General features: G+C 44.2%; 1 protein-coding gene and 1 long non-coding RNA gene across 3 annotated transcripts in view; one reads left to right on the top strand and one right to left on the bottom strand.

Annotated features, from left to right (window-relative positions):
* The window catches only part of LOC149974323 (uncharacterized), a 13,448-nt gene extending 8,649 nt beyond the window's left edge, over positions 1 to 4,799 (top strand). The window contains exon 2 of the long non-coding RNA XR_016489294.1: positions 1,925 to 4,799. This is a non-coding gene — a long non-coding RNA (uncharacterized LOC149974323). The remainder of the gene's footprint in view (positions 1 to 1,924) is intronic.
* Positions 1 to 20,459, bottom strand: part of LOC149974322 (coiled-coil domain-containing protein 57-like) — a 26,094-nt gene extending 5,635 nt beyond the window's left edge. Inside the window, exons 1-18 of one of the 2 annotated variants that reach the window (XR_016489291.1) lie at positions 20,287 to 20,447; positions 19,837 to 20,098; positions 19,551 to 19,682; positions 15,321 to 15,429; positions 13,223 to 13,324; positions 12,953 to 13,110; positions 12,776 to 12,850; positions 12,458 to 12,658; positions 11,600 to 11,758; positions 11,320 to 11,482; positions 9,415 to 9,525; positions 7,002 to 7,269; positions 6,224 to 6,427; positions 5,855 to 5,955; positions 5,495 to 5,695; positions 5,191 to 5,247; positions 4,514 to 4,602; positions 35 to 168 (exon numbers count right to left, since the gene is read on the bottom strand). Coding sequence is in view for 1 of the 2 variants with exons in the window: in XM_090212063.1 (XP_090068189.1) it covers positions 35 to 168; positions 4,332 to 4,602; positions 5,191 to 5,247; positions 5,495 to 5,695; positions 5,855 to 5,955; positions 6,224 to 6,427; positions 7,002 to 7,269; positions 9,415 to 9,525; positions 11,320 to 11,482; positions 11,600 to 11,758; positions 12,458 to 12,658; positions 12,776 to 12,850; positions 12,953 to 13,110; positions 13,223 to 13,324; positions 15,321 to 15,429; positions 19,551 to 19,682; positions 19,837 to 20,096 (2,706 nt within the window). In the remaining variant the exon portion in view is untranslated. Of the gene's footprint in view, positions 1 to 34; positions 169 to 4,331; positions 4,603 to 5,190; positions 5,248 to 5,494; positions 5,696 to 5,854; positions 5,956 to 6,223; positions 6,428 to 7,001; positions 7,270 to 9,414; positions 9,526 to 11,319; positions 11,483 to 11,599; positions 11,759 to 12,457; positions 12,659 to 12,775; positions 12,851 to 12,952; positions 13,111 to 13,222; positions 13,325 to 15,320; positions 15,430 to 19,550; positions 19,683 to 19,836; positions 20,099 to 20,286 lie in introns of both variants that reach the window. The other variant, XM_090212063.1, reaches the window with a different exon arrangement.

Genomic DNA, 20,459 nt, shown 5'->3' with positions numbered 1-20,459 from the left:
TGTCTCATTGACATCAAGGGGTAAGTGATCAGACCTGTGTGGTGAGCTGGTACTGCAGTTGTTCTAGGGCAGAAAGCCGACCCTGCTGGTGCTGGGTGTCTCTGGATGGGTCTCTCTCTGGCTCCATAGACACTGGGTCTAGAGAGGTTTTGGGAGCAGACTGGAGAACTGAAAGAGAGAGAAATAACAAGAGAGTTATAAGTGTGAGAAAATAGCAAGGAGAGACATCTGTATACGTATGTGTGTGTCAGTGGAGGCTGCGGGGGGAGAATGGCTCATAATAATTGGTCTACACGGACAAGTTCTGGCCTGGTTTAGATCTTATCTGTCGGAAAGATATCAGTTTGTCTCTGTGAATGGTTTGTCCTCTGACAAATCAACTGTACATTTCGGTGTTCCTCAAGGTTCCGTTTTAGGACCACTATTGTTTTCACTATATATTTTACCTCTTGGGGATGTCAATCGAAAACATAATGTTAACTTTCACTGCTATGCGGATGACACACAGCTGTACATTTCAATGAAACATGCTGAAGCCCCAAAATGGCCCTCGCTAGAAGCATGTGTTTCAGTCATAAGGAAGTGAATGGCTGGAAACTTTCTACTTTTAAACTCGGACAAAACAGAGATGCTTGCTCTAGGTCCCAAGAAACAAAGAGATCTTCTGTTGAATCTGACAATTAATCTTAATTGTTGTACAGTCGTCTCAAATAAAACTGTGAAGGACCTCGGCGTTACTCTGGACCCTGAACTCTCTTTTGAAGAACATATCAAGACCATTTCAAGGACAGCTTTTTTCCATCTACGTAACATTGCAGAAATCAGAAACGTTCTGTCCAAAAATGATGCAGAAAAATTAATCCATGCTTTTGTCACTTCTAGGTTAGACTACTGCAATGCTCTACTTTCCGGCTACCCGGATAAAGCACTAAATAAACTTCAGTTAGTGCTAAATACGGCTGCTAGAATCGTGACTAGAACCAAAAGATTTGATCATATTACTCCAGTGCTAGCCTCCCTACACTGGCTTCCTGTCAAAGCACGGGCTGATTTCAAGGTTTTACTGCTAACCTACAAAGCATTACATGGGCTTGCTCCTACCTATCTCTCTGATTTGGTCCTGCCGTACATACCTACACGTACGCTACGGTCACAAGACGCAGGCCTCCTAATTGTCCCTAGAATTTCTAAGCAAACAGCTGGAGGCAGGGCTTTCTCCTATAGAGCTCAATTTTTATGGAACGGTCTGCCTACCCATGTCAGAGACGCAAACTCGGTCTCAACCCAAGTCTTTACTGAAGACTCATCTCTTCAGTGGGTCATATGATTGAGTGTAGTCTGGCCCAGGAGTGGGAAGGTGAACGGAAAGGCTCTGGAGCAACGAACCGCCCTTGCTGTCTCTGCCTGGCCGGTTCCCCTCTTTCCACTGGGATTCTCTTCCTCTAACCCTATTACAGGGGCTGAGTCACTGGCTTACTGGGGCTCTCTCATACCGTCCCTGGGAGGGGTGCGTCACCTGAGTGGGTTGAGACACTGATGTGGTCATCCTGTCTGGGTTGGCGCCCGCCCCCCTTGGGTTGTGCCGTGGCGGAGATCTTTGTGGGCTATACTCAGCCTTGTCTCAGGATGGTAAGTTGGTGGTTGAAGATATCCCTCTAGTGGTGTGGGGGCTGTGCTTTGGCAAAGTGGGTGGGGTTATATCCTTCCTGTTTGGCCCTGTCCGGGGGTGTCCTCGGATGGGGCCACAGTGTCTCCTGACCCCTCCTGTCTCCGCCTCCAGTATTTATGCTGCAGTAGTTTATGTGTCGGGGGGCTAGGGTCAGTTTGTTATATCTGGAGTACTTTTCCTGTCCTATTCGGTGTCCTGTGTGAATTTAAGTGTGCTCTCTCTAATTCTCTCTTTCTTTCTCTCTCTCTCTCGGAGGACGTGAGCCCTAGGACCATGCCTCAGGACTACCTGACATGATGACTCCTTGCTGTCCCCAGTCCACCTGGCCGTGCTGCTGCTCCAGTTTCAACTGTTCTGCCTTATTATTATTGGACCATGCTGGTCATTTATGAACATTTGAACATCTTGGCCATGTTCTGTTATAATCTCCACCCGGCACAGCCAGAAGAGGACTGGCCACCCCACATAGCCTGGTTCCTCTCTAGGTTTCTAGGGAGTTTTTCCTAGCCACCGTGCTTCTACACCTGCATTGCTTGCTGTTTGGGGTTTTAGGCTGGGTTTCTGTACAGCACTTTGAGATATCAGCTGATGTACGAAGGGCTATATAAATACATTTGATTTGAATAATGAGTGTAATGAAGTGTAATGGCTGGAATGGTGTGAATGTGTTTGCTACCATTCCATTCACTCCATTCCAGACATTATTATGAGCCGTCCTCCCATCAGCAGCCTCCATTGGTGTGTGTGTGTGTGAGGGAGAGCAGAGGTGTCCAGGGTGTTTGTGTTATTCCTCCGGCCCCTGGGGCTGCGTGTGATCTCTGCTGAATCACCCATAATCCCGCGGGGCAGCAGGGATCAGGGTGACAGGCGGGGTGGAAGAGCAACACGGCAGAGAATACTTCCTGTCCCTGTCAACACTACCACACCACCGGACCAATCACAACACAGCCGGACCACACCACCGGACACTTTCCCTGCAAAGCCAATTCGAATGAGTTTACATTATACTGTTATCATAACATGGCCAATCAAATGAGTGTACATTAGACTGTTATCACGGACTAATTAAAAATAGATTCATAGTCTGGGGGATTAAGCTGTCATCATGCAGTATTGGTTATGTGATATCTGGTCTATATAGCCTAGCAGCCATTTGCAATATGATTGGCTTTAATATTGCAGATAGAACCTAGTCTATCAATTTAATTGTTTGCATAATTTCTAATCCCCCTTATTATACTTTTTTCCCTATATACTATCCCCCCCTACCCGACCCTAACCATCCCTACCCTACCCAACCATCCTTACCCTACCATCCATACCCTACCCAACCATCCCTACCCTAACCATTACTACCCTACCCAACCATCCCTACCATCCCCTCCCTACCCTAACAATCCCTATCACCCTACCCTAACCATCCCTCCCCTCCCTAACCATCCCTACCCTATCTACCATAACCATACCTACCCTACCTACCACAACTATCCCTACCCTACCTACCCTTACCATCCCTACCATAACCATCCCTACCTACCCTAACCATCCCTACCCTACCCTACCCAACCATCCCTACCCAACCATCCCTACCCTACCATCCCTATTCTACCCAACCATCCCTACCATCCCCTACCTACCCTAACCATCCCAATCCCCCTACCCTAACCATCCCTCCCCTCCCTACCATAACCATCCCTACCATAACCATCCCTACCTTACCTACCATAACCATCCCTACCTACCCTAACCATCCCTACCCTAACCATCCCTACCCTAAGTAATCCCTACCCTAACCATCCCTACCCTAACCATCCCTACCCTACCTACCATAACCATCCCTACCCTAATCATCCCTACCCTACCTACCATAACCATCCATACCATAGCCATCCCTACCTACCCTAACCATCCCTACCCTAACCATCCCTACCTACCATAACCATCCCTACCTTAACCATCCCTACCCTACCTACCATAACCACCCCTACCCTAACCATCCCTACCATAACCATCCCAACCCTAACCACCCCTACCCTAACCATCCCTACCATAACCATCCCTACCCTAACCATCCCTACCCTAACCATCCCTACCCTAACCATCCCTACCCTAACCATCCCTACCATAACCATTCCTACCATAACCATCCCTACCCTACCTACCCATCCCTACCCTACCTACCATAACCATCCCTACTCTAACCATCGATACCCTCCCTAACCTAACCATCCCTACCCTCCCTCTCTCCCTACTCTAACCATCCCTACCCTAACCATCCCTACTCTCCCTCTCTCCCTACTCTAACCACCCCTACCCTAACCATCCCTACCCTCCCTCTCTCCCTACTCTAACCATCCTACCCTACCATACTTACCCTAATTGGAGTAAACTAAAGTGTTGTATCTTTTAATTCTCTGGTATGGTATTGTGAATGGCAATGCTGTTAGTATGTGTTTCTACAGTAGCGTCAGTCCAGAGGAGGTTGGTGGCACTTTAATTGGGGAGGACGGGCGTGTGGTAATGGCTGGAGTGGAATTAGTGGAATAGTATCAAATACATCAAACACATGGTTTCCATGTGTTTGATTCCAATCCATTGGCTCTGTTCCGGCTATTACTATGAGTCGTCCTCCCCTCAGCAGCCTCCTGTGCGTCAGTCCTACCCTCCAGTCCAGCGTCGGTCAGTTGTGCCCGGAGCCTGTTGCCCATCTCAATCAGTTGCTGTTTGTCCCTGGTCAGACGGGCGATACACTGCACTGCTTGCTTCAGTTTGGACTGAAGGAGATGGGCATTGAGAGGGGCACTGAGCTTACCCCCCTGTACCCCCCCACACCCTGGCCCGTACCCGCCTGCCCCACCGGACCTCAGGCCCAGGGACAGCTGCTGTTGCCTCAAACACAGGTTTTCCTCCTGGAGCTGCCTCACCATTTCACTCTGGAGGGAGGGAGGGAAGGATGGGTGTATATTGACCAGGGTTGTCACCATTATCACGATAATACAGTACCAGATTTTCCATGGCAAAAAGAACAACATGAAGCACACTAAACTCTTTAGTCCTTTAAAAACCTGCTTTATGTGAAATATTGTGTGCTATAGTTTGAAAAATAAACAAATGTGATTCTGGGTGAAAACATGTTTCTTGTTTCCAACATTAATATGGACAAAACAGACACATCAAAACCATGGAACGTAGACTCACTGCAACGGTCAAGTTAAATTAAATAAAAATACAAGTGCATCCCTTTCCCATGATCTAAGGGTGCTCTCTGGTTGAATTGTATCTTTCAAATTTGAATAAGTTTCATTTAGATTTTTAAGGTTAATTACATAATGATTTCGAGACACAAAAACGATATGATTATACATTTTGTTCTATACAAAATTATACACATATTTTTCTTCTGGATTTTAAAAAATTATCCCGCGATGACATTTTCATATCAGGCAACGCCACATGGGGTCATAACCCCTAGTTTGGGAACCACTGCTCTATGTCTTGTCATTCATTCTGAGACGGTTTACCTCTTCACAGACGATGGGATCCCTTCTGCTGGCGATGTCAATCTTCAGTGCAGACACCTGGTCACAACAAAAGTTTGTGTGATGGCAGTGTAAAATCTGTTATAATAAGCTGACAAATACCCTGACCTCAAATGTCATTGTTACGAAAGTGTTTTGTGGGCTATCTGACAGAGGATTCCAGTAAAGTTGAATTAAAACACCAAAAATCATTTTTTTTGCCATTTACATTCATTGTCTACTGTCTTTGTTTGTTTAGGGTGGATTAAAAGTCTTAGGTTTGAGGCAAGCTGTCACTCGGCATTACCTGGTTGCCCAGGGCAACAGTTTCCAGGTTGTTGAGGATGCTTCCTTTCTGGTACTCCTCTTTCTCCCGCCTCACTTCCTCCAGCTCCATCTCCACGACAACCAAACGCTGACGTAGTCCTCTCTCCTCAGACGACCAGCTCCTCTTCTGATTGGCTAGCTCCAGACGCAGCTCCTCCCCCTCCATCTGTTTGGTGTGGCACTGTGGGGAGAGAGCGTGAGAGAGAGCGAGAAAGAGGGGGCTTGCGGGTGGACAATGACTACTAATATTGTTTTGAAATCCACCAACCGTTGCCTGAATACAACAGTGCCTGCAGTTTAAATGATAGAAGGGCTGATTTGGGATGAAGAGAGTCAGTACCTGTTTGGTGAGTGAGGCCAGGGCAGCCTCCAGGTGAGCTACCCTGACCTCCTGTTTCCTCAGAGCTGCTGTGTTGGCCACCTTCTCTACTCGCTGGCCACCTGCAGTAAACATTACATAGACAATGGCTATGAGTTTTATGTTGTTATCGCTTTTTATATTTCAACACCAAGTCAAATTCCTATAATCATTGTTGAATGGAAAATAAAACTTATTTTGCTCATTTTAATTCTCAGCATAGCAGTAGACTGAAACACAAGTAACCACCACTCTCAGATCTCTGGTCAGAACTTTATAAGGTGCGACAAGTGATACCATTATCTCTGTTCTAGTACCATTATATTGTATATTATTGAAATGTCGTCCTACCGATGGTCTCGTTGAGGGAGCGGATGTGGTTCTGGAGGTACGCGTTGTCGGGGGCGATGGGGACGAGTGTGGTTGCCGGGGTAACCGTGGCGGTGTTCTGGGGTCTGGTGGAGCCCTCTAGCTGGTCCTCTAAGCGCCTACACCTGGCCTTCAGTTCTGCTACCTCCTCTTCTAGAACCTGGGTATACTCTGGGGTACCTACCACTGATAAACAAACAAACAAACAACACACACAGATTTCTCAGTGTGTGACTGAGTTATGATTATATTACTACCCTTCTCTATTTCCTAAAGGTCGAGGGTTATGCCTCCACAGCCAGTCCATTAATAACTAGCTGTAACCATAACCATAAAAACTCATATTACACTTTATGTTGACATTAATATACTCCTTACAGGTCTGCACTCGGCTGTGTGACGGGTTAGTGTTGACAGCTGTTGGTCTGGGCTTTGAGCTAGTTAGGGGCCAGCAGGATGATGGGGGTAGTGATGGTGATAGGGTGCTTTTTAAGGCTCTGGTAGGGTGCGGGTGTTTTTTGTGGTGGGAGGTGAATGGATGGGGGGCTAGGGATGTATGGGGTTAGGGATGCACGCATAGTAGATTTGTTTGTGGTGCAGGTGGGAAGGGGTGTCGGTGTGAGCCAACACAGAGTAAGCAGTGGGACATGCTGGTGCTGACAGTTGTTGGCCTGGTGCTTTAGCGAGTTGTCAACAGGTTGGGGTTGAGGTGTGGGTGGATCCAGGACTGTCTGGGCCGTCTAGGGTTGTGTGTTTATACCTGCCAGGCTGGGCTGTGCAGCACTGTCAGTTGGCTTGGCTGAGTTCTGTGTTGGAAGCTGGGGTAGAGGTCCTTTAGGGATCTGGGTAGAGGTGTCAGGGGGTCCTGGAGGATGAGAAGGCTGGCTGAGATCCTCCATGTCCCTCCTCATCTGGGCTATGACAGCCCTCAGACTGCTGTTCTGCTGCTGCAGCCGATGGATCTCGTCAGACGGCAGCTCTCCTACAGAGACACCACCACCAGGTCTGTGGCCCTGCAGTGCAGATAGCTAGACAGACAGAAATAAATACACGCGCACACACACAGAGACATGAACGCGCACACACAAACACTCATATATGCACATACACACACACACTCACTCACATAAATAAACACAGATGCATACACAATAATATCTGGCTGTGAGCAGTTTCAACCAATGACCACTAGATGGAGGTAAGGTTCTGATTGTAGTTGTTGGTTGATGGGGGGCAAACATTTAAACCATCATATATATCAATCATAGTTTTTTTTTATCTTCAAAACATACTTTAACGCATGCACTATTAACTCAAAACCTGTGACCATACCAACAGATGCCTCTCAAGTCCTCAACTGGCAGCGTCATAAAATAGTATCCGTAAAACACCACCTCAACGTCAACAGTGAAGAGGCGACTCTAGGCAGAATTCCTCGGTCGAGTGTCTGTTCTTTTACCCATCTTAGTCTTTTATTTTTATTGGCCAGTCTGAAATATTGCTTTTTCTTTGCAACTCTGCCTAGAAGGCCAGCATCCCGGAGTCGCCTCTTCACTGTTGACGTCGAGACTGGTGTTTTGCGGATACTATTTAATGAAGCTGCCAGTTGAGGACGTGTGAGGCATCTGTTTTTCTAACTTGACACCCTTATGTACTTGTCCTTTTGCTCAGTTGTGCACCGGGGCCTCCCACTCCTCTTTCTATTCTGGTTAGAGACAGTTTGCACTGTTCTGTGAAGGGAGTAGTACACAGCGTTGTACAAGATCTTCAGTTTCTTGGCATCAGACCACTTGGGCTGCTCAAGGAAAGGGCACCTCCTAAAAAAGGCTGTGGACGGGACCAGAGCCCCCCTCTAGGAATGGAGGGGTATCATAAGGGTAGAGATAACACTCAAGTGTGTGTGTGTGTGTGTGTGTGTGTTGTTGTAAGCAAGAGTTCATATGATAGAATGGGAGAAGTCGCTTTAGATAAGAGAGGAATCTGGGCATTGAAGAAAGCCAAGTAACTCCACTGAAGAATGGAAAGCAGAACAGTAGAACCTTTGAATAAAGGAACAATTAACTATTGAATGGAGAACAGAGAAAGTATTGATTGGTAGAATACAGAAAATAATGAATGAAAGGTCTGAGGTCAAAGTTAGGGTACTATTTCTGGAGTACACCCTGAAAAAGGGCCCCTCTGAAGAAGAGGAAGAGTAGGACAAATAAGGGAGAAGAAGGTCTAGTATCCGATTAAGTTCAGACCAGGAAGCTCAGTAGCACCAGGCCAGGAGGAGGAAGAGGAGGGTATAAACCAGATAAGCCGTATAACTTTGGCAATTAATCAAATGGTAATAGAGGTGGTGTTGACAGGAGCCGAGGGCTGTTTAAAGGCTACCACTTCTGGCCTGGTAACAGCTTATTTTCTCGGTCTCTATTTCTCTGTGTCTGTCTCCCATATTCTATCACTCTCCCCCCACTCCCGGCAGTCTGCCCTTATGATCAGTGGTTTGGCTGTTATCTGTTAGCTTGGTCAGAATGTGAAAGCGTAAGGCTGGCTGTAGTCTGTTGGAGTGGTATAAGGGCTGTCAGAATGTGAGAGAGAGGGTGCAGCCATTCTGTCAGAGGGCTGCACTATTTAAAGACCTTCACATGCCAAAGATTAACCACCAGCCTGGAGACAGGGGTGAGGGGATGCCGTATCAGTCATGCCCCCCCCAAAATGCCCCCCCCATCTCTCACACCCATGCTTCCGCCTATCGCCCTACTCACTTTCTCTCACTATCCAGGACACATGTGGGGCTCCTGCTGTTCTTCAGAATAGCTGTGGTAACATCACTCAAGGGCTAGGGTTTCTTGGGTAAAGTCAGTTCCCTCCCCTTCACTGTACTGTAGTCTAACACCCTACTCCAGCTCCCACTACAAGTGGGACTCAAGTGCTATTTTTAGAATAGCTGTTGTAACAACACTGTTTGTGGGGTGAAGGGGTTAGTAATACAGAACATTTCTCTTTTGCACACAGAAATAGATCTGCAGTAGGACATTAGGTATTATTATCTCTTTCTGTCTCTCTCTCATAACAGGCCAGTCCTGTTACTGTAACCCATCACTCTCACCTTTAACTCTGTGGCAAGTAGTTACAGCTCCAACATGATTGGATGACATCCCTCCCCTGTGTTTTAGTTGGTCTCTCACCTGTTCTCTGATTGGCAGACCCAGGGCCTGGTCTCTCTCCTTGGTAACAGTGTGCAGTAGTACCGACATGTCCTGTAGTTCTCTCTCCTTCTCTCTCAGCTCCGCACTAGCCTGAGGTCAACAGGAAATACAGAATCAAAATGAACTGATGATGAGGAGAGGCCTCTACCGATCTTGACCATATCTTTCTACCTCGACTTGCACTGGTATATGGGCTCACTAGTATTATACAATGGTGAAAAGTACTTAAGTAAAAATACATTAAAGTACTACTTAAGTAGTTTTTTTGAGTATCTGTACTTTACTATTTATATTTTTGACAACTTTTACTTTACTACATTACTAAAGAAAATTATGTACTTTTTACTCCATCAATTTTCCCTGACACCCAAAAGTACTTGTTACATTTTGAATGGCTAGCAGGACAGGATAATGCTCAAATTCAAGCACTTAAGAGAACATCCCTGGTCATCCCCATTGCCTCTGATCTGACGGACTCACTAAACACAAATGCTTCATTTGTAAATTATGTCTGAGTGTTGGAGTGTGCCCCTGGCTAACCGTAAATATTTAAAAAACAAGAACATTGTGCCATCTGGTTTGCTAAATATAAGGAATTTTAAATGATTTATAATTTTAATACTTATATATTAGCAATTACATTTACTTTTAATACTTAACTATATTTAAAAGCAAATACCTTTTAGACTTTTACTCAAGTAGTATGTTACTGGGTGACTCACTTTTACTTGAGTCATTTTCTATTAAGGTATCTTGATTTTTACTCAAGTATGACATTTGGGTACTTTTTCCATCACTGGTACTATATACAGTTGAAGTCAGAAGTTTACATACACTTAGGTTGGAGTCATTAAAACTTGTTTTTCAACCACTCCATAAATGTCTTGTTAACAAACTATACGTAGTTTTGGCAAGTTGATTAGGACATCTACTTTGTGCATGACACAAGTAATTTTCCAACAATTGTTTATGGACAGATTATTTCACTTATAATTCACTGTATCTCAATTCCAGTGGGTCAGAAGTTTACATACACTAAGTTGACTGTGCCTTTAAACAGCTTGGAAAATTCCAGAAAATGATGTCATGGCTTTAGAAGCTTCTGAGGCATACCTTCAAACTCAGTGGCTCTTTGCATGACAACATTGGAAAATCAAAAGAAAATCAGCCAAGGCCTCAGATTTTTTTTTTTTGTAGACCTCCACAAGTCTGGTTCATCCTTGGGAGTGATTTCCAAACGCCTGAAGGTGCCACGTTCATCTGTACAAACAATAGTATGCAAGTATAAACACCATGGGTCGCAAATGGGTCTTCCAAATGGACAATGACCCAAGCATACTTCCAAAGTTGTGGGAAAATGACTCAAGGACAACAAAGCCAAGGTATTGGAGTGGACATCACAAAGCCCTGACCTCAATCCTATAGAAAATTTGTGGGCAGAACTGAAAAAGCCTGTGCAAGCAAGGAGGCCTTACAAACCTGACTCAGTTCCACCAGCTCTGTCAGGAGGAATGGGCCAAAATTCACCCAACTTATTGTGGGAAGGTTGTGGAAGGCTACCTTAAATATTTGACCCAAGTTAAACATTTTAAAGGCAATGCTACCAAATACTAACTGAGTGTATGTAAACTTCTGATGTGAATGTGAATAAATAAATAAAAGCTGAAATAAATAATTCTCTCTACTTTTATTCTGACATTTCACATTCTTAAAATAAAGTGGTGATGCTAACTGACCTAAGACAGGGAATTTTTACTAGGATTAAATGTCAGAATTGTGAAAACTGAGTTGAAATGTATTTGGCTAAGGTGTACAGTATGTAAACTTCCGACTTCAACTGTACCTGTATGTGAGTACACCTGTATGAGGAATGGAGAGTCTCACCTGGTCTCTAGCCTGTGTCAGGCCCTGTATTAACTCTTCACTGTGCAAGTAGTGTTCAGTCTTGTTGTCTTCGCAGCGTCTCTGCCACTCCAGCTCCACCTGGATTCTTCTCTGCTCTAGAGCCTTCTCTCGCTCCACACCCACAAACAGCTGCTGCTTGTACCTGGGATACACATGCATGCAAGCAAGCACACACACACACACACACACAGTTAACACCTGAGACATACACACATATACAAATAACCCTTTTACCTGCAAAAAATACACACAAACCAACCTTTCCGTCTCCCCCCTGCTCCGATCAAGTTCGGTCCGTAATTTGCTTTCTATCTCCTGCAGGGCTAGCAGTTCTGTGTCCTTAAAAACCGTCTCCTTAGAGATCTGAGTGATGTACGTGTCCCAGCCACTACGAGTCGTCTCCAGCTCCATACGAAGCCTTCACAACACAATAACACACAGGTTGAAGTTGTCGTACCGAAACAACACTAAAGTGTTCACCTCCTTTTATTAAGAATACCTTTAACATCCTGGAGGAGAGCCATGAATCTATCCAGTGTTGTGTTACAAAATGGTAGCTGTGTTTTGCAGCAAAAGGAAAGGTGAATTATTACGTGGATTATAATGAATGTACATTTTTGTATGGGTTGATTTCAAAGTGGAAATTACAGACTTCAGAAGCTTTTTTAAACCTCAAATACACTACAAGTTTAGAATTTCCTGCATTGCAGGAAAGTTCTCCTGCAACAGGGTGATCAAATTAAGATCCTACACCTGTATATTTTCACTGTATATTGTAAAGAGTCATTTATGATAAAAGTGTGATGATTGCTAAATGTTCTGTGTGTTTCATCCCATTAAGAGCGGGCCTTGGAGGCTCTTTTCCTTTCACACATTGTTACATAATCACTGCTTCCTGACAGACAGCTTCAGAGTAATGTATGCCCACACACTGTCTCACACACTCCCTCTCACTCACTGAGCATGTGCAAACACTGTGATCATCCAGGGCTTTGGACCAGAGACACACGCTTAAATAAAGCACATACACACTCACACAGAAAAAACAGACAGCTAATGCAGAACGTGCAAACACACACACACACACACACACACACACACACACACAGTGTTTCACCTGTCTATCTGTTGATCTCTCTCTCGCAGTGTGTCCTCGTGGTCTCTCTGGGTCCTATGTGTGTGCGTTGCCATGGCTTCCAGTTTTGACTGTAGCTGACCGCTATGTGTCTCCGCCTGTCGTAGCTGTTCTCTGTGAGCGTCCTTTAACGCATCCAGCTGAGCCTCTCTCTCACGCACTCCCCGGTCCAATTGCTCATGCCTATAGATAGGAACATCAAAAGACTCACCATTAGACTACCATTAGTCTAGGACTACTGCTGATATGCTGGTAGTTTGTCTTTGCGGTCTTATGTTGAATTTGTATAGCAAGACGCACTTCTTGTTGTAGACTTCCTCCTCTCTCTTCCTCTTGGTCTGTAGAGCTTTTAGTTTGTCCACTAGCTCCTTTATTCTGAGAAATGACAATCACATTTTATCTAAGACATGGGAAACGATGGGAAATAATGTTGGCATGAATAACTCTAAGTCAACGTGGTAGGACACACACACACACCTTGCGTCCTTGACGGCAGTGATGTCCTTTATCTCCCAGTGTCTGTGCTGTAGCTGTGTGTGTGTGTGCTGACAGAGATCCTCTGAGGCCTTCAGGGCCTCCACAGCCTGAGCCTGGGCCTGGGAGTGGACCTCTGTTTCCTTAGAGAGCAGCTTCACCTGGGGAGAGGCACGCACCCACGCACATAAAGTATCAGCACATATCTTCCCATCTTACTCAGCAGTTTTACCTGGAGGTAGGTAAACACACACACACACACCTGCTCCTTACCCTGAGTTCGTGAGACAGGACCACGGATCTCATCTCATCCATCCTCAGGTTGAACTCATGCTCTCTCTGCCTCATCTCATTATCAAAGTCTGTCATCATCTCCTGAACATGTGAGGGATAGAGAGGATGATGAATTCCTGATGAAGCTTCCAAATATCCCAGACAGACATCCCTGAAAGGTATATTTCCAGCTGACCTATTCCAGACGCCATACACAGAGCCAAAACTAGCAGACAAGCCAGCCTCATTCATCACAGCAGGTGTTAGCACCTTCTCTCCTTACGTTACAGATTTAGGTGGGGCTGTGGGGGTAATCACACACAAACACACACATTCGCACACACACACACACACAGTCAGACTAACATACACATACAGTGCTGCTCAAAGGGGGGTATTCTCTCTAGAGATCGAGTGACACAGCAAAGAGCCAGGACAACAGCCAGCAGCAGGACACGCTGCATGCCACAGAGTTTAGACTGAAATACCACACTCACACAAGTATGCTCAAACACAAACACGTATACATAAAAACACACACAGAGGTTTAACAGGCAGTTGGTATAGTATTAGTATATTATTAGGATCCCCAAGGCAGCAGATACTCTTCCTGGGGTCCAAACAGAGATTAAACAGCACATCAAACAAAACATTGTGCATTATACAAATTTACATTGCTCCATTATTACATAATAATCATGTGTGAGTGAGTGTGGAGTGTGTGTGTCTCTTCACAGTCCGCATTGTGCCGTGAGGTGTCGTTTGATCTAAAACATTTTTACTGCTAGCTTGAGGTTAAAGAGTTCCATGTAGTCATGGCTCTATATAGTCCTGTGTATTTCCTAGCCTCTGTTTTGGACTTAGGGACTGTGAAGATACCTCTGGTGGCATGTCTCGTGGGGTATGTATGAGTGACTGAGCTGTGTGTTAACCGATTGAACAGACGGTTGGGTATTTTTAACACGTCAATACCTATCAAAAAGACCAGTAGTGATGCAGTCAATCTCTCCTCTACTTTGAGCCAGGAGAGATTGATATGCATGCTGTATAAATTAGCTCTGACGTTGCTCTGTTCTGAGCCAACTGTAATTTGCCTATATACTTCATTGCAGCATTTGACAATGTCAGCTTATAATCTAGGGTTACACCAAGCAGTTTAGTTTTGTCAACTTGGTAAATCGCCACATTATAAAACTGACTACAGCTAGCTGACGTGTATAATGTTTAGTCATCTGCGTACATAGATACACACAGGCTTATTCAACGCTAATAGGTCAAAAGTAAAAAAAATGTAGAACAGTTGAGGGCCGAGACGGCTGCCTTGAGGAACACCACAATATCTGGTTTATGTTAGAGGCTTTCATTAAAGAAAACACTGACTGTGTTCTATTAGATAGGTAGCTCTCAATCCACAATATGGCAGAGGATGTAAAGCCATAACAGATACATTTTTTCAGCAACAGATTATGATCGATAATATCAAGTCTAGCAATACAGCTCCCACAATCTTCTTATTATCAATTTCCAATCATCAGTCATTTGTCTCAGTGCCATACATGTTGAGAGCCCTTCCCTATAAGAATGCTGAAAGTCTGTTGTTAATCTGTTTACAGTGAAATAACATTGTTTCTGGTCAAAAACAAATGTACTATTTTAATCCGGGTAGATTAACTGCTTTTTCATCCAGACTGTAATTGTAAAGATATCGCCCATCTGGCTGATCTGGTTTAAATGTCTTGTCTGCATGTGGTTTCCACAGGGAAAGGCGACTCTTCTGTTAAAATTTGAGAAAAGCGGCCTACCACTGCACCCTCCCACTTCCCTTATATTTTTTATTTTATTTAACCTTTATTTAACTAGGCAAGTCAGTTAAGAACAAACTCTTATTTACAATGACAGCCTACCCCGGCCAAACCCTAACGACGCTGGGCCAACTGTGCCCCGCCCTATGGGACTCTCAATCACAGCCAGTTGTGATACAGACCCTGGTTAGATTCCAGGCTGTAGTGACGTCTCTAGCACTGAGATGCAGTGCCTTAGACCGCTGCGCCACTCAGGAGCACCATAAAAAAGCCCCTTGCCAAGTGTGTGTGTGTACCTGCTTCTGTAGAGCCAGCTGTCCCTCCACCTCCTGGACTCTGCGTTGGAGATCTCGTTTCATCCCGTCGTACTCCGCTCTCTGCTTCTGAAGGTCCCCAGCCTGACCGCTGAGTGACAGAAAGATGACACACAGTCACACACCATACCCTGAAGCCATCATGACATTGGCAAATACACACACACCGGATGCAAAAGCCATCATGGCATCAGGAAATACACAGACACCAGTCACTGAAACCACCACGACACTAGATTACCTCTCAAAGTTGAGAACACGGAGGAACCATGGAGAGGGCTTGCACATATTTCAGGCTAAGTGTTTTGCCTGCTATGAGGCTAAAAGAGTTACACAGTTCAAATCACTTACATTTTAGTCATTCAGCAGACACTCTTATCCAGAGCAGTGATTGCATACATTTTAATACTTATTTCGTACTGGTCCTCTGTGGGAATCGAACCCACAAAATGTTGCAAGCGCCACGCTCTACCAACTGAGTTACACTGGAACCGAGTATACAACAGAGCCGAAAACTGTAGTGAAATAATAGTGAAAACTTAATAATAATTTAAAATTAAGTTACAGCCTACAATATAAACTGTGCACTAAATGCCATATACAGTGACTTCAGAAAGTATTCACACCCATTTACTTTTTCCACATTTTAGTGTGTTACAGCCTGAATTTAAAATGAATTAAATTTAGATTTTTGGTCTCTGGCCTACACACAATACCCCAAAATGTCAAAGTGGAATTATGTATTTTCATTTATTTATTTTTTACAAATGAAAAGCTGAAATGTCTTGAGTCCATAAGCATCAACACCTTTGTTATGGCAAGCCTAAATAAGTTCAAAAGTAAAAATGTGCTTAAAAGGGCATATAGTAAGTTGCATGGAATCACTCTGTGTGCAATAATAGTGTTTAACATAATTTTTTTAATGACTACCTCATCTCTGTACTAGAGGTCGACCGATTATGATTTTTCAACACCGATACCGATTATTGGAGGACCAAAAAAGCAGATACATTTAAAAAAAAAAAAAAAATGTAATAATGACAATTACAACAATACTGAATGAACACTTATTTTAACTTAATATAATACATCAATAAAAAGCTAATAATGAAACATGTTCAATTTGGTTTAAATAATGCAAAAACAAAGTGTTGGAGAAGAAAGTAAAAGTGCAATATGTGCTATGTAAGAAAGCTGACGTTTCAGTTCCTTGCTCAGAACATGAGAACATATGAAAGCTGGGGGTTCCTTTTAACATGAGTCTTCAATATTCCCAGGTAAGAAGTTTTAGGTTATAGTTATTATAGGAATTATAGGACTATTTCCCTCTATTCCATTTGTATTTCATTAACCTTTGACTATTAGATGTTCTTATAGGCACTTTAGTATTGCCAGTGTAACAGTATAGCTTCTGTCCCTCTCCTCGCTCCTCCCTGGGCTCGAACCAGCAACACAACGACAACAGCCACCCTCGAAGCAGCGTTACCCATGCAGAGCAAGGGGAACAACTACTAGAAGGCTCAGAGCGAGTGACGTTTGAAACGCTTTTAGCGCGCGCTAACTAGCTAGCAATTTCACTTCGGTTACACCAGCCTCATCTCGGGAGTTGATAGGCTTGAAGTCATAAACAGCGCAATGCTTGACGCACAACGAAGAGCTGCTGGCAAAACGCATGAAAGTGCTGTTTGAATGAATGTTTACGCGCCTACTTCTGCCTACCACCGCTCAGTCAGATACTTAGATACTTGTATGCTTAGTCAGATTATATGCAACGCAGGAGATGCTAGATAATATCTAGTAATATCATCAACCATGTGTAGTTAACTAGTGATTATGATTGATTGTTTTTTATAAGAGAAGTTTAATGCTAGCTAGCAACTTACCTTGGCTTTACAGCATTCGCGTAACAGGCAGTCTCCTTGTGGAGTGCAACGAGAGAGGGGCAGGTCGTTATTGCGTTGGACTAGTTAACTGTAAGGTTGCAAGATTGGATCCCCGAGCTGACAAGGTGAACATCTGTCGTTCTGCCCCTGAACGAGGCAGTTAACCCACCGTTCCTAGGCAGTCATTGAAAATAAGAATGTGTTCTTAACTGACTTGCCGAGTTAAATAAAGGTATAAAAAAATATATTTAAAAAAATTATATCGGCAAATCGGCGCCCAAAAATACCAATTTCCGATTGTTATGAAAACTTGAAATCGGCCCTAATTAAATTGGCCATTCCGATTAATCGGTCGACCTCTACTCTGTACCCCACACATACAGATAAGTGTAAGGTCCCTCAGTTGAGCAGTGAATTTCAAACCCAGATTCAACCACAAAGACCAGGGCGATTTCCCAATGCCTCGCAAAGAAGGGCACCTATTGGTACATGAAGAAAATAAATGTAAAAAAATAAACCTGACATTGAATATCCCTTTGAGGATGGTGAAGCTATTAATTACACTTTGGATGGTGTATCAATACAACCATTCACTACAAAGATACAGGCGTCCTTCCTAACTCAGTTGCTGGAGAGGAAGGAAACCACTCATGGATTTTACCATGAGGTCAATGGTGACTTTAAAACAGTTACTGAGTTTAATGGCTGTAATATGAGAAAACTGAGGATGGATCTACAAAGGCATTGTAGATACTCCATAATACTAACTTAATTGACAGAGTGAAAAGAAGGAAGCCTGCACAGAAAAAATATATTCCAGCCTCCCGAGTGGCGCAGCGGTCTATGGCGTCACTACAGACCCGGGTTCAATGCCAGCCTGTGTCATGACCGGGAGACCCATGAGGTGGTGCGCAATTGGCCCAGCGTCGTCCGGGTTAGGGGAGGGTTTGGCCGGCCAGGATGTCCTTGTCCCATTGCGCTCCAGCGACTCCGTGTGGCAGGCCTGGCGCATGCATGCTGACTTCGGTCGCCAGTTGTACTGTGTTTCCTCCGACACATTGGTGTGGATGGCTTCAGGGGAAAGTGAGCAGTGTGTCAAGAAGCAGTGCGGCTTGGCGGGGTCGTGTTTCAGAGGATGCATGGATCTCCACCTTTACCTCTCCCGAGTCCGTATGGGAGTTGCAGCGATGGGACAAGACTGTAACTACCAATTGGATATCATCAAAAAGGGGTAAAAAGTATAAATATTCCAAAACATGCACCCTGTTTGCAATAAGGCACAAAAGTAATACTTTGCTAAAAAATGAACTTTTTGTCCTGAATACAAAGTGTTATGTTTGGGATTAGGGTTAGGGTTCCACTCTTCATATTTTCAAGAATGGTGGTGGATGCATCATGTTATTGGTATGCTTGTCATCGGCAAGGAATAGGGAGTTTTTTTATAATACAAATAAATGGAATAGAGCCATTCCTCTGCAAAATCACAGAGGAAAATATGGTCGACTCGGCTTTCCAACAAACACTGGGAGACAAATTCACCTTTCAGCAAGATAATAATCTAAAACACAAGTCCAAATATACCAAGACGACATTGAATGTTCCTTAGTGGCCTAGTTACAGTTTTGACTTAAATCTGCTTGAACATCTACGGCAAGACTTGAAAATGGCTGTCTAGCCATTATCAACTCCCAATTTAACAGAGCTTAAAGGTGTGCAAAGCTCTTAGAGACTTACCCAGCAAGACTCACAGCTGTAATCACTGCCAAATGTGATTCTAACATGTATTGACTCAGGGTTGTGAATACTTATGTAAATTTGATATTTCTGTATTTAAATTTCAATAAATTTGCCAAATTTTCTAAAAACATGTTTTGCTTTGTCATTATGGAGTATTGTGAGCAGATGGGTGAGAGAAAAAAAACACTTTAATCCAAATTGAATTCTGGCTGTAACAACAAAATTTAAATGTGGAATAAATCAAGAGATATGAATACTTTCTGAAGGCACTGTAAATGGACACTTACTGGGTCCTCCTGTCTAAATATAACCCATACAGATGGGCCTGGTGAGTCACCGTGGGGATAAATAGATTGTTGTACACATCAGCTTTAATAGACATCTTTGTTTGAGGCCAGACGCCGGCATTCTTCTCTCAGCATGATCGTTAGGCTGTCCTCTAACTACAGTCAGTCAGTGACAATTACTGGAAAACAGTGAGGGAAAAGAAGCCCCCAAAAGAGCTTTGTTTGTGTCTTTTGAATTGGAATAAAATTGGGGAAACCATCCCACCTGTACCCCACTTCCCGGCCCTTAACCCCATCCCACTCACCTCTGGAGCCTCTCTAGCTGCAGCCTGTGTTCGGCAGCTCTCTGCTGGCTGTGTCTCACCTCCCTTGCCTCGCTCTCCCTCTCCTCCTGCAGCTTGGCTATCTGGATACGTAATTGACTCAACTCCTCCTGCCTTCAATAAGGAAAGTCACATGTTAAAGCTGGAACAGTCCTCTCAGTGACAATAGTCAATGTATTCCAGGGGGTCATGGGATACATAACAAATAATACAACATTACTCTCTCTCACACACAATGTTATAAAATACATTTGATTGAATGATTGACCTGGCAGTCTCTGTGGCCTGTGCGCGGGCAGCCATGGCGTCATATCTCTCCAGCTCTCTGTCTCTCTCCTCCAGCACGGCCAGGTTAAAGCAGAAGTCCTCCTTGAGCTGCTGGAAGCGTTCCCTGAGGAGAGAGAGCTGTTCCTGGGCATCACGGAGGGACATATCCTGCTGCTGGACCCGTAGGGTCTGGAGCTCCTTCCACTCTTTCTCCTTACATGCCAACTGGGTGTCCAGGTCAGCTCCATCATTAGCCTGCATGGCTAGAGAAGACACACACACATCAAAGTCTAGAGGGTCAATGCACACACTGCATCGTGAAAACACTTTACACACACACACACAATTTCCGAAATGAAAGCAGACGTTGCTCGCTAAGTAACGCGTTATCTAACGTTACATTACCGTTAGGAGGGCTAAGCTAGCAGCTGGTTTTCTAACGCTAACGTACCTCGACAGCATGCAACTAACTAATGTCGCTCTTATAAAGAGTTGTTTAGCTATAGATATATTATCGTTTGCAGTCAACACTTTGTTAAAATGCTAATTTGAGTTCTCCCGCTGTTTCTATGGAAACCCCTGCGTTGTCCGTCTGTGTAATTCGTCCGTGTAGAAAATGTGTTT

The sequence above is a fragment of the Oncorhynchus mykiss genome, chromosome 20 (genome assembly GCF_057628025.1).
Source record: "Oncorhynchus mykiss isolate SJ-2025 chromosome 20, ASM5762802v1, whole genome shotgun sequence".
In the NCBI taxonomy this organism is placed as follows: Eukaryota; Metazoa; Chordata; class Actinopteri; order Salmoniformes; family Salmonidae; genus Oncorhynchus; species Oncorhynchus mykiss.
The sequence above is the reverse complement of the archived record's forward strand: the minus strand, read 5'-3'. Positions and strand labels throughout refer to the sequence as shown.